This window comes from Podarcis tiliguerta (genome assembly GCF_965153285.1).
Source record: "Podarcis tiliguerta genome assembly, chromosome: 3".
Taxonomy (NCBI): Eukaryota; Metazoa; Chordata; class Lepidosauria; order Squamata; family Lacertidae; genus Podarcis; species Podarcis tiliguerta.
This window is the reverse complement of record NC_139536.1, coordinates 56,898,653-56,911,918: the sequence shown is the minus strand read 5'-3', so window position 1 is coordinate 56,911,918 and position 13,266 is coordinate 56,898,653. Positions and strand designations below refer to the sequence as shown.

Here is a 13,266-nt window from a genome sequence, read left to right as displayed (position 1 = left end):
CTAGCATGCTGTAAAAACAACTACATTTAAAATATTCATAAAATTAAAGTAAAAACAGCAATAAACTAAAAACAGACTAGCAGGTGCTGAAAACAGTGCAGTGAAGGCACTTACCTGTTGTCACTAGGCAGGTTCCCAGAGTATGGGTGCTGCCATACAAATTAGGAACTGGTATTGTGTGGCACCTCTAACAGTGGCAGTTCTGCACATCAACATGGTTGAGCAGGCATATTATGGGGTAAGATGATTTCACAGGTAAACTGGTCCCAAATTGTTAAGGACTTTATATATTAATAGTAACACCTTGAAATTAGCCCAGTAGCAAATTGGCAACCAGTGTTGATACCTGAGCACAGGTGTTCTATGCTGACACAGTCTCATTCCTTTTAGCAATTGTGCAGCTGCATTCTGCACTAACTGCCAACTATGTACTTAAGAAATATTAAGTGAATATATTCCTGCAGATCTTGTGGGCTGGTGTTAGCCATAGTAAAGATCTATAACAAATATTAAAGGGGGAAATTCTTCAGGTGAGACATAAATAGCCCTGAGTCCTTCACTAGCGCATCAAAACAGGCTAATCTAATGTTCCTTCACAGAAAATAACTGGCTTAAGGAAAAAAGATAAATGATGTTTATGCAGCCTGGGGTTTCCAAAACTGGGAGGCTTTTTGAGCATCTGGCAAAGTGTGATAAATAGCTAGCATTTTATGGACAGATTAGAGGCCACAGGTGTGACTGGCCATCTATCTGTACTTCATGAAAACACATTGCAAATTCTAGTCCGGTTTTCGTTTCTGCTATATGCTCAAAAGCAGAACGTTAGAATTAGGTTCAGTCAACAGCAGGTGTGTCATTAAGGCTGCAGACTAAGCCCTACTGAACTCAATAGGACAAGCATAAGATTGCAAGGTGACATTACAGATGTAAGAAACCATGTTGTCATGACAATGTGCATCAGGTTTGTGTGCTGCCCAGGGTGGTAATGCATCCTGCTTTAATGAGATTAACCTTCTAATTATTATTATTATCATTAATAATAATAATAATAATAAATACCCCGCCCATCTGGCTGGGTTTCCCCAGTCACTTTGGGCGGCTTTCAACAAAATATTAAAATACAATGGTCTGTTAAACATTAAAAGTTTCCCTAAACAGGGCTGCCTTCAGATGTCTTCTAAAAGTCTGGTGGTTGTTTTTGTCTTTGACATCTGGTGGGAGGGCATTCCACAGGGCGGGGGGCACTACTGAGAAGGCTCTCAGCCTGGTTCCCTGTAACTTGGCTTCTCTCAGTGAGGGAACTGCCAGAAGGCCCTCTGCACTGGACCTCAGTGTCCGGGCAGAACAATGGCGGTGGAGACACTCCTTCAGGTATACTGGACCGAGGCCGTTTAGGGCTTTAAAGGTCAGCACCAACACTTAAGAAGGCATGCCTCTATTTGAAGTCATCCTCTAGTTTAAGATCTGTCTAGTCTAAGATCAAGAACTGTAAGAAGGGAGAGCAGATGCCACACAACAGTTGACAACTGTGCAACAGACTGAAAAACTGCACTGGTCTAAAGTTTTCCTTGCCATGATGAGATTTTTGTTTTTCTATTTAAATTATAGCAATTCTTTCCAAATCTGTATCTATACATAGTGTTATGAGTTTTGGGGTGCGGGGTGCCAGACCCCATAATCCCTGGATCTAGCAAGTGTTAAAAACTAATAAAATCTTCTAATTCTGGGAAATAGCCAAGCTAGTTTCCTGGTGAGGTGATGGGGTTTAAGGGGCTCAGAGTAAGATAGCAAATGTGTGGGGTCCACTCCCTCAACAGAAAAGGACAGAGTTTGGCGCAGAAGTGGCAGTGAAGTGATCTAGAAGGAAAGCAGCAAGCTAGAGAGAGAAACAGAACATTTCAAAGCACAAGGAAACACAAACCCTGACTAAGTGCCTGGAACTCCTGGAATCTCAGACCATTCAGAGATTGGGATGGCATGCAACACTATAAATCAGCTTATGCAAATTTTGTGCATCTCTGTGTCCTGTTTTGCCCACCTTCTTTTAATGATACATTTCCTCTTTTTTGACCACAGGAGTTTGCATTTTATAACAAACTGTGCCTTGTTTCATAATGCAAACTGCAGTCTGGTAGCAAACCATGGTATCAAACCATGGTCTAGTTTGGTTTGATAACTAACTATGGTTTGCACAAACCATAGTTTCCCACATTCTCTATTGTTTTAAGAGCCCCTAGCAAACTGGGGGAAAGCTCAGAAAAAATTACTTGAAATATTTACATCTAAGCACACGGAAACTGAAGTAAGATGCCCTTGGAACTTTGGGGCATGAAATCTTCCGAAAATACAGTTTACAATTGACTCGCAGAAATGTGAGATAGGAGTTATCTTGTTTCAACCTCAAGGGGAGAAAAAGATTGGGGCACTGTCCTTCTGCTCTTCAGAATCTGTTTGATTTGCCTGCCCCTCATTACTATTCAGGACAAGCACCTGTCTGGCTTTTCTGTACAGTTTTTCTCCGCATCTGTATGGTTGTGACACTCAAGGGAGAAAATGCCTTTGCCTGAATCTAAAGCCACCAGCTAAACAGACCAAGCGGCTGCCCTGAAAGAATCCTGTCTCTTGCAATTTCTAAGCAAAGCAAAGGGTTTCTAGCTGCTTCTTTCTCCTGTCCCTGAATCTTGATCAAAACACTCCTCTGCTTGCCACCCACAACCATCTTTTCTTCTCTATCTCAACAACCGGCTTGTCTGTCTAGACTCAGTGGTGATTCCGCCTCCTCCTTCCTCTGCTCCTTTCACTCCTACTTCTTTCTCCCCCACCTTGAAATTACTGCTGTCAATCTTCCCTTTTGCACAATCCCTTTTCCCTGTAAGGAGAAAAAGCAGCATATCGTGGTGGCAGCAAACGACTCCTTACAATGTAGTGCTGGTATGCGGTGGGCCAGGAGCGTGGGCAGAGGATGAAAAGCCTTTGGAAGCATGTAGGCTGACTTTGTTTTGGTCTTCTGCAAACATAGCCTACCTCCCATGAGCAGGCGAACAGCAGATTTTCCACTTGGATAACTAAATGTTCATGAGATGCTTGCAGAGCCGCCTTCCATCCATTATTAAACACAACCCTGTGATTAATTTATGTCAAGGATTCTCAGAGCACATCATAAGAAGCCTCCGTAAGTCAATGAGAACACGGCTTGGGCCTCCACAGGTTTAACAAAGACAGGTGGCTCATCTGCCAGATCACTTTAAAAGGATTGGCCTGCTGTTCCCTGAGAGAAGGTGCCAGGAAAAGAAAAGAAAAGAATGGTCCCTGAGCCGTCAGGCTTATCTTATCAATGACAGAACCACTTCTTTCAACCTGGGACTTGCCTCATTCACAGGCAAAATGGGGAGGTTCACTTTGAAGGGCCAATGGAATTTTAGTGGCTGTTGCATACAAAGATTACAAATGGAGACTGATAATAGTATGGGAAACAGCCCTACTAGAAAAATTAACTAATAAACTGAAACTGACACGGGGACAAACAGAAGAAGATGCCTTCACCCCGGTATGGTTCCCCTTTATCACATACACAGCCCAACAGGACAATGACAATAATCCACCAACAGCATACAAATCAATATGGCTAACCTGATCCAAAACACCCACCAACCTCACTCACACACGAAAACAAAGATCACCACAGCCAATCACAAGCAAACAATCACATCCTAGGCCAACCCCAACCTCTCTCACCACCAAAGGAACACAAGTGAACAACACAAACAACGCTGACCCCAAACTCTACATACATTAAACATAACAGAAACACTGCCACCCGACCCCACCCCCATCCATCTTCCCTCTCTCCACCCCCCCTTCTTTTTTCTTTTTTTTTCTTCTCCCCCTAATGTCTCAACAAATGAAATGGATTTGTAAAAATGTTACATGGGGGGGGGGGGAATACGAGGCATTACACTTACTTCTGTAAAACAAGAAAATCCTTAATAAAATATCAAGATGGAATTATATATATAAAAAAACTAATGCCATGCCCCACGAGTGTTGGAGAGCCACTGATAGTTCAAACCCCTGGTGACCACACCGCAGCAGTTCTTCCTTACTCTTCCCTTTCAGACACTGCTAAAAAGATGACAGAGATTTCTTCACTGTTAAAATATATTCAGTCAGAAACCTTCTCCCTGTATAAAGAAACTGATAAATAACATCATCTGATACTGTGTGTTAAGGACTGATGCTGCAGATTTTGTAGTGAGTTTAAAATGCTAGTATTATTGAAATGAACTACGGTTTGTTTGAGTGCAGTGAATCCATCCTAGAGTTGGTTTCTTGTAATGGTGCTTTTAATTTGCATTTCTGTTCTAGTCTTGTGAGCTGCTTTGAACACATTAATGTGGAAAAGTGACAATAATAATACAAATAAATAACCACAAGCTTTTTTTCTCTCTTAAAATTAAAATCACACACGCAATTATTTCCTTATTTCCATTTTTATTTCAATAACTCAGCATTGCATGATTGTGCTTTATATTACTTAATTTAAATGAAACACAATCACCGACACAGGATGGCATCTCCATGCTGCTAAAGCCAAAACTACCAGCAAGACGGTGGTTCTTTCTTTGATAAATTTACATTAATAGGCAGGTGCCCTGGAATTTTGGTACCCCAAGTAGTTGCCTAGCTTATCTTTAGAGTAGTGCTGGCTCTGGGTCCAGCCAGTTATTTCATTGCCCTGACTTGATCCTGACAAACTGAAGGGAAGTTGTGGCCAAAACAGTAACTTCTAAAGATTTGATTTCACATGAAGAGCATGAGCTGAAAGAAGTTACCGTATTTTTTGCTCTATAAGACTCACTTTTTCCCTCCTAAAAAGTAAGGGGGAATGTGTGTGCGTCTTATGGAGCGAATGCAGGCTACGCAGCTATCACAGAAGCCAGAACAGCAAGAGGGATTGCTGCTTTCACTGTGCAGCGATCCCTCTTGCTGTTCTGGCTTCTGAGATTCAGAATATTTTTTTTCCTTGTTTTCCTCCTCCAAAACCTAGGTGCGTCTTGTGGTCTGGTGCGTCTTATAGAGCGAAAAATACGGTAATTGGAAGAAGGCTTCCATTTAGAAGCTGAGCAGAACAGGAAAAAGAGACTCTGGTCTGCCTAGAAATGTTTAATTTGACTTACCGCACTCTGCTCTTGTCCCCCAGGTATGACATCATGAACCTACAGCACATAGAAGCTAACCATTATGATTATGTTTATATTGGGACCTGGCATGAAGGGGTGTTGAATATTGATGACAATAAGATTCAGATGAACAAAAGTGGAATGGTCCGGTCGGTGTGTAGTGACCCCTGTTTGAAGGGTCAAATTAAGGTATGTTGCCAGTGCTTGCTCATCTGAGGTATCTCTATTATGCGGCGGGTGGGGGAGTTACTGTTAAGATCAGTGGTGTCCAAACTTTTTTCAAGGAGGGCCAGATTTGATGAAGTGAAGGGCCGTAGGGGCCGACAAAAAGGGGCCTTTTTTTAGGATTTTACCCCAGGAAATAAACTGCCACAGGGGCCATATTAAACCAACCTGCGGGACATGCCTGGTTAAGATAAATCGTAGCCATCCCTTGAGACAGAGTGCCATAAATAAATAAATAAATAAATAAATAAATAAATAAAGATTCACATGACATTTCAGTAAATCTGCATATCTTTGCAAAAATTTGTTCTGCTTCCAGGAACCATGTGAACAGCATTATTATTATTATTATTATTATTATTATTATTATTAGCCTCTCCTTTGTTGGAGGTTTGAAAGCAGAGGTTGGATGGCCATCTGTCATGGATGCTTTAGCTGAGATTCTTGCATTGCAGAGGGTTGGAGTAGATGACTCTCAGGGTCCCTTCCAACTTGCCATTCTATGCCCTCCCATGGTGACCCAGCCCTCCTGAGCATATCATTGGAGGGTGTGAGGGTCTGAAGCGAGAGTGATAAGAAGTCATCTCCCGCTTCCACTCTTGGAAGTAGAGGCTGGATCCAAGTTTCAGCTTGTTTCCTAGGTATCATCCTGCCACTGTGACACTAATTCCTTTCACTAGCATTCTCTCTTTAAACTTCTAACAAATGCTTGTCCCTTTGGATACATGGAAAGCCTATTGATCTTGCACATGAAACCTGGCTTTAGTTTGTATAATTAGAACTTTGGTTTCTTCCTCAATTGACTTTCCTTAATGGGGCAGACCGCATTATGTGTACAATATGCGATGTAAACGTTACTGAACCAAATCAATACCCGGCATATTAGCAAGTTGTAAAATGTAACAGCAGATTCCTTGGGTGGGATCTGTGCTCCTACCTCACAAGCAGTTTTGAACGGCATGCAAAATACCTATCTACCAACTCAGTTTGTATCTCATGCAGTTTGTATCTCATGCAATTCACCATCCACCATGCTCATGTGGCATAAAAGGAGGTATTAATGAGAATATATTGCATGTATAAAGTTAGCTTGAAGGAGCAAAACGTTCCTTTAAAAGGGGACTGGGAATAAATTTTTTAAAACCCTTCAGTTTTAAAGGTTAGTGGAGTCCAAAAAGATCTAAAGAGCCACAGGTTCTCCATCACTAATTTAGTTCAGTATTTATATGAAGAGTTGTTTTTAGACAAAGGTATCTACTTCTTCCTTGCTGCAACCAAGGATTCTTTTATATAGAGATGTCAAGGACTGACATTGGGAACACCTGCATGCAAACCATGTGATCCTATGCACTAAATCTGTATCCATTGTAGTTTCCGGGTTTATTTGTTTGCTAGCTTGTGGAGTGGGAGACAAGAAAGAGTGTTGGAAAGTACAAATGAGAATTTGTACTTGTAAAAAATTAATTTAGACCAAGCAAGTTGAGACGTGAATAGAAGTTGAAAGATTCAGTTATCACTATTTCCCAAGGCTGTGTTTCACTGCACTACACATTATATTACTGTAGTGAAATCGAGATGCCATTTAATATATTTTTAAATAACATTTTCCATTGTTTTTTGGGGGGTTTATTGCAGGTTATAAGGAAGGGAGAAGTGAGCTGCTGCTGGATCTGCACAGCTTGTAAGGAAAATGAGTTTGTGCAAGATGAGTTCACATGCAAAGCTTGTGACCTGGGATGGTGGCCCAACACAGAACTGACAGGTATTGCAACTGAGAGGGAGAGTGTGCTTAAATACAAAGGGGAAACGCCATGTGTGTGTGTGTGAGAGAGAGAGAGAGAGAGAGAGAGAGAGAGAGAGAGGCCATTGGTCCATTGAGCTATGTATTGTTGACACTAGCTGGGAATTGCTCTCCAGGGTTTCAGGGAGTGATGCTCCATTCCTGGAGATGTCAGGAATTGAAATCTTGTGGCTGGTGCACGCCTCTGTTATATACTGAGATCTTCCTCAGAGGCCCTTCTCTGGGTGCCCATGCCATCTATTTAAGGTGGGGATCAATGGAGAAGAGAGCTGTGGCACCTCACTCATGTAACCTTTTTTCTTAGAAGCTCATCTAGTGCCTTTGATCTGCCAGGCACAGAACTTTTTATTTTCCCACATCTTACTTCCATGTATTTATCCCCTGTTATTATTGTTTCCAGCATGGCCTTTTTCTGTTTGGTGTGTGTGTGTGTGTGTGTGTGTGTGTGTATCAGGTATTGTAAACCACTCTGAAAATGTTGAATTAAAAGTGGCAAATAAATCAAGGGTCTTTAGGCATTTCCCCCCCTTAAAGATGGCCTCCAGGTCATTAACTCAAGCTTGTTCCAAATGCTTGGAAATGTTGTATATTTTAAAGAATCTAAAACAGCAGGTATATTTACAATAGTTTATCACCACATGTCTTATTATGCTTGACTATAGCAGCACTGAGTCTGCTGGAACATTGTGAGGGAGTTAAATTGTGTGCGACAAATAATTATTTAAAACATCCAACCCATACATTTCTTGGAAACGTCTGTGCCTTTTTCCTGTGCACAGCAGGCACATAAAATGCAAGCATATACAGACATTACTGTACATTCCCATGCCTGCACTTTCAAAACAATAACTTTTAGCTAATCAAATATGTTAGCACATGACATTGGTCAGTTAGCATAAACATGCTAAGAAAATAAAAATGTAGCTACTTTTAAAATGATATGCAATACAAATAGATGTGGTTTTCTGACTACAGGTCACACCACCAAGCCATGTTCTCAAATGATCATGCTGCTGGATTATGTCAGACAGAATAACAACTGGTATACAGGTTATTAAAAGTGTGTGGTTATATTTAAAGGAAAAGCCATGACTATAATTAATCCTTTTATTATCTAGCTTTGCTTAATAATAGCAAAAATATTCCAAGTTCTTTCTTTTTTCTTCTTCCTTCTTTCCTTCTCTCTAATTTAGTTTTTGCATAGAGTAAAAAAATTCTACCCTTCCAATATTGGGATGGAGGTATAGAGATAAACTATAATGATTTGTAAGTCATTATTATGTATGTAAGCCACCCCAGAAATGTTAGAGTTATTGGGTATAAACCTTAAAAATAAATTACACTTGATAAATAAATATCTGTTAATTCAAAGTTTCTCTTTGGAAAAAATGCTTTTTCTCTAGCTACACATTTAAACTTATCTGTCTTTCTTTTCTGTATCTTTTAGGCTGCGAACCCATCCCTGTAAAATATCTGCAGTGGAGTGACATTGAGTCCATTGTGGCTGTGGCCTTCTCTTGCCTGGGTATCCTGGTCACCCTGTTTGTTACGCTTATCTTTGCCCTCTATAGGGACACCCCTGTTGTCAAATCCTCCAGTCGGGAGCTTTGCTACATTATACTTGCCGGGATCTTCCTTGGCTACATCTGCCCCTTTACCCTGATTGCTAAGCCCACTGTCACCTCATGCTACCTCCAGCGCCTCCTCGTGGGGCTTTCCTCTGCCATGTGCTACTCTGCCCTTGTAACCAAAACCAATCGCATTGCACGCATCCTAGCAGGGAGCAAGAAAAAAATTTGCACCCGCAAACCGCGCTTCATGAGTGCTTGGGCCCAAGTCCTCATTGCCTCCATCTTGATCAGTGTGCAGCTGACCTTGGTGATTACCCTGATCATCATGGAGCCCCCTTTCCCCATCCTTTCCTATCCCAGCATCAAGGAAGTCTTCCTGATCTGCAACACCAGCAACTTAGGTGTGGTGGCCCCAGTGGGCTACAACGGACTCCTTATCATGAGTTGCACTTACTATGCCTTCAAAACTCGCAACGTGCCCGCCAACTTCAACGAAGCCAAGTACATTGCCTTCACTATGTACACAACATGTATCATCTGGCTGGCCTTTGTACCTATATACTTTGGGAGCAATTACAAGATCATCACTACTTGCTTTGCGGTGAGCCTGAGTGTGACAGTAGCTCTGGGGTGCATGTTCACACCCAAGATGTATATCATCATTGCCAAGCCCGAGAGGAACGTCCGCAGTGCCTTCACCACTTCAGATGTGGTGCGTATGCATGTTGGGGATGGGAAGACACCTTGTAGGTCCAACACTTTCCTCAGCATATTCCGGCGGAAGAAGCCAAGTACTGGAAACCCAAAGTAAGTAACTTGACTTTGTGCATCTGTCAGTCTTCGTTTTTCACTTTCTTAGTCTTTTCCCGTTTTCAGGAACCTTCTTACTTTTTCAACAAGGTTTGTGATTCTGCTACAACTTCTTTACATGAGGAAACAATGGAGGAAATGAGATCTGAACTCTGGTATAGTCTACAAGAATAACCTGTTCTTCCTCTCTGCTTCTCCTGTGCTAAGTGTCAGGTGCAACAGGCCTACATGCTTTTCTGCCATTGACCGCCAACCCTGCTTTTAACCTATTCTGCTTCGGTACACAGTGACATGCATACAAAATGGCGGTCACTTTTTACACTGTAAAATAGCAACAAATCTTGGTAGCCATGTTTCTACATTTGTTCAAAGATATTTTTTAATGCTTATCACAGTATTGCCACATATGGAGACGGCGGCCCCCAGCTGGTGAGCAATAATCCCTATTATACTTGTTGACTGGTTAAGACTGAGTTGAAATAATAATAATAATAATTGTACCCCGCCCATCTGGTTGGGTTTCCCCAGCCACTCTGGGCGGCTTCCATAGAAACCAAAAATACACTAAAATATCACACATTAAAAACTTCCCTGAAGATGTCTTCTGAATGTCAGGTAGTTGTTTATCGCTTTGACATCTGATGGGAGGGTGTTCCACAGGGCGGGCGCCACTACCGAGAAGGCCCTCTGCCTGGTTCCCTGTAGCTTTGCTTTTCGCAATGAGGGAACCGCCAGAAGGCCCTCGGCGCTGGACCTCAGCGTCCGGGCAGAACGATGGGGGTGGAGATGCTCCTTCAGGTATACTGGGCCGAGGCCATTTAGGGCTTTAAAGGTCAACACCAGCACTTTGAATTGTGCTCGGAAACGTACTGGGAGCAATGTCTTTCAAGACCAGTGTTATGTGGTCTCGGCAGCCGCCCCCAGTCACCAGTCTAGCTGCCGCATTCTGGATTAGTTGTAGTTTACGAGTCACCCTCAAAGGTAGCCCAAGCGGGAGATAACTAGAGCATGCACCACTCTGGCGAGACAGTCCGCGGGCAGGTAGGGTCTCAGCCTGCGTACCAGGTGGAATTGGTAGACAGCTGCCCTGGATACAGAATTGACCTGCACCTCCATGGACAGCTGTAAGTCCAAAATGACTCCCAGGATGCGCACCTGGTCCTTCAGGGGCACAGTTACCCTATTCAGGACCAGGGAGTCCTCCACACCGGCCCGCCCCCTATCCCCCAAAAATAGTACTTCTGTCTTGTCAGGATTCAACTTCAATCCATTAGCCGCCATCCATCCTCCAATCGCCTCCAGGCACTCACACAGGACCTTCACCGCCTTCATTGGTTCTGATTTGAAAGAGAGGTAGAGCTGGGTATCATCTGCATATTGATGGACACCCAGTCCAAACCCCCTGATGATCTCTCCCAGTGGCTTCATATAGATGTTAAAAAGCATGGGGGAGAGGACGAAACCCTGAGGCACCCCACAAGTGAGGGCCCAGGGGTTTGAACACTCATCCCCCCCCACCACTTTCTGAACACGGCCCAGGAGGAAGGAGCGAAACCACTGTATAACAGTGCCCCCAGCTCCCAGCCCCTCTAGACGGTCCAGAAGGATGCTATGGCTGCTGAGAGATCCAGCAGAACCAGGAAACAACTCTCACCTTTGTCCCTAGCTCACCGGAGATCATCAACCAGCGCGACCAAGGCAGTTTCAGTCCCATGATGAGGCCTGAATCCCGATTGGAAGGGATCCAAATGGTCCGCATCCTCCAGGCGTGCCTGGAGTTGTTCAGCAAACACACGCTCAATCACCTTGCCCAAGAATGGAAGATTTGAGACTGGGCGATAGTTGGCCATACTGGCCGGGTCTAAAGATGGTTTTTTAAGAAGCGGTTTAATGACCGCCTCTTTCAGCGGATCTGGAAATGTTCCCTCACAGAGGGAAGCATTCACCACCCCGCAGAGCCCATCGCCCAGCCCTTCCCGGCTTGCTTTTATTAGCTAGGATGGGCAAGGATCAAGGAGACAGGTGGTTGGTTTCACGCGTTGAAAAAGCTAGCCTGAACACTCCTGTCTTGGAAGAAATATTTAGTCTGAAATGCAGCTATGCATTGATTTTCCCCAGCCTAGAGCTTAGGAGACAGCTGTTGCTTCAAGCAATGAAGCAGTTTAGACCAGAAGCTTAAATAGAAGCTGTCAGCCAACCCCTGATCTGAGCAGGTGCTTTCATGCACCTCCACTTCTCCCATGTAGCTTCGCATGCATTTCATCAGTGGCTATGAAGTTCCTGCTTGGTTAGCTGACTCTTCTGCTTCTGAGGCCCAGGGGGAGGTACGGAGATCTGAGAGGCAGGTGGTGTGGGGATCTCCCATTCTGGGGGAGAAGTATCTGTGTCCATTTGCTCCCCAGTGGAGCTCTGCTGGATGGTTTTGCACCCCCTGCTCCTCCTCTGAGGAGACCTCAGATTTGAGGTCTGGGCAGGGCAGAACCCCAGCAGTGCACTTTCAATGTAGTCCTGTCTATGGCAGCTAAGTAAACTGGGAGGATTTCTAACTGCTATTCCAGATCCAGGATTTTCAGCTCTCTTGCTTAGCATAATATGAACAGCCATGATGGCGTGGCTACTCTCACCCAAACCACCTTGCAAGCTATTGAACTGTGCAGCACGTTTCTAGCAATCAGTCAAATTCAATTTAAACCAATGTAGACTTCAGCTGAATGAATATTTCCCTAAGAAAGAGTACGGTAATTCTCAAATTGTTTATGGATCAGGTTTCAAGGCTTGGTAAGGAAATTACATCTTCTTGCTCTGTTATATGAGAGTGACAGAGTCTTACAAAAAGTTAACCTAAACGTTATTATTTTTTTACACTTCGAGATGAGGAATCCCAGTAATTCTTCTGTCTAGAGATATAATTACATACAACCCTTCCAAAGGAAATTAACAGTTAGATATTTATTGAGCTAGATAGAGAGTATGGGATGGAATGGAATGGAACGTCTAAATCTAGAAAGGGATTTCTCAACTAAAAAAACAGAAGTACACGCTCACTTTTATAGTACAAGGTAGATGGTTTTGGAGAGTTTCATGAACATCATCAGACTATTGATCTTGTATTACAGTGGTACCTCAGGTTAAGTACTTAATTCATTCTGGAGGTCTGTTCTTAACCTGAAACTGTTCTTAACCTGAAGCACCATTTTAGTGAATGGGGCCTCCTGCTGCTGCCGCGCCGCTGGAACACGATTTCTGTTCTCATCCTGAAGCAAAGTTCTTAACCCGAGGTACTATTTCTGGGTAAGCGGAGTCTGTAACCTGAAGCGTATGTAACATGAAGCGTATGTAACCCGAGGTACCACTGTATATGCATAGTTGATTAAACTAATAGGATTTTAGCTAGTCTTATTTAAATCTTGGACCTGTTGGCAACAGTTGTCTAGCTTAGAGTAATAGATAAAGATGAACCAGATCATCTTGATTAGCTCTGCAGAAGTTTCAACTCTACTGGATGTCCTAGTCTGATGTCACCAAGGTTTCAAATTCTGGATGGTTCTGAACCAATTTTCTGGCCATCTGTTTCTTTCACAGAGTGCATGCCAAAGAGACAGAACATTGTAAACTGCAATATAGAGACAGGTACTATTTTCCTTGAATGTAATTCAACGTAATTTTCACAGCTCTCAGT

General features: G+C 43.1%; 1 protein-coding gene across 5 annotated transcripts in view; it reads left to right on the top strand.

Moving 5' to 3' along the window:
- The window catches only part of GRM1 (glutamate metabotropic receptor 1), a 183,802-nt gene that overhangs the window by 146,555 nt on the left and 23,981 nt on the right, over window positions 1–13,266 (top strand). For 4 of the 5 annotated variants that reach the window (XM_083434795.1, XM_083434796.1, XM_083434797.1 and 1 more), the window contains 3 exons: window positions 5,201–5,369; window positions 7,041–7,167; window positions 8,654–9,584. In XM_083434795.1, coding sequence (XP_083290921.1) covers window positions 5,201–5,369; window positions 7,041–7,167; window positions 8,654–9,584 — 1,227 coding nt within the window. Of the gene's footprint in view, window positions 1–5,200; window positions 5,370–7,040; window positions 7,168–8,653; window positions 9,585–13,169; window positions 13,249–13,266 lie in introns of those variants that run through there. The other variant, XM_083434798.1, reaches the window with a different exon arrangement.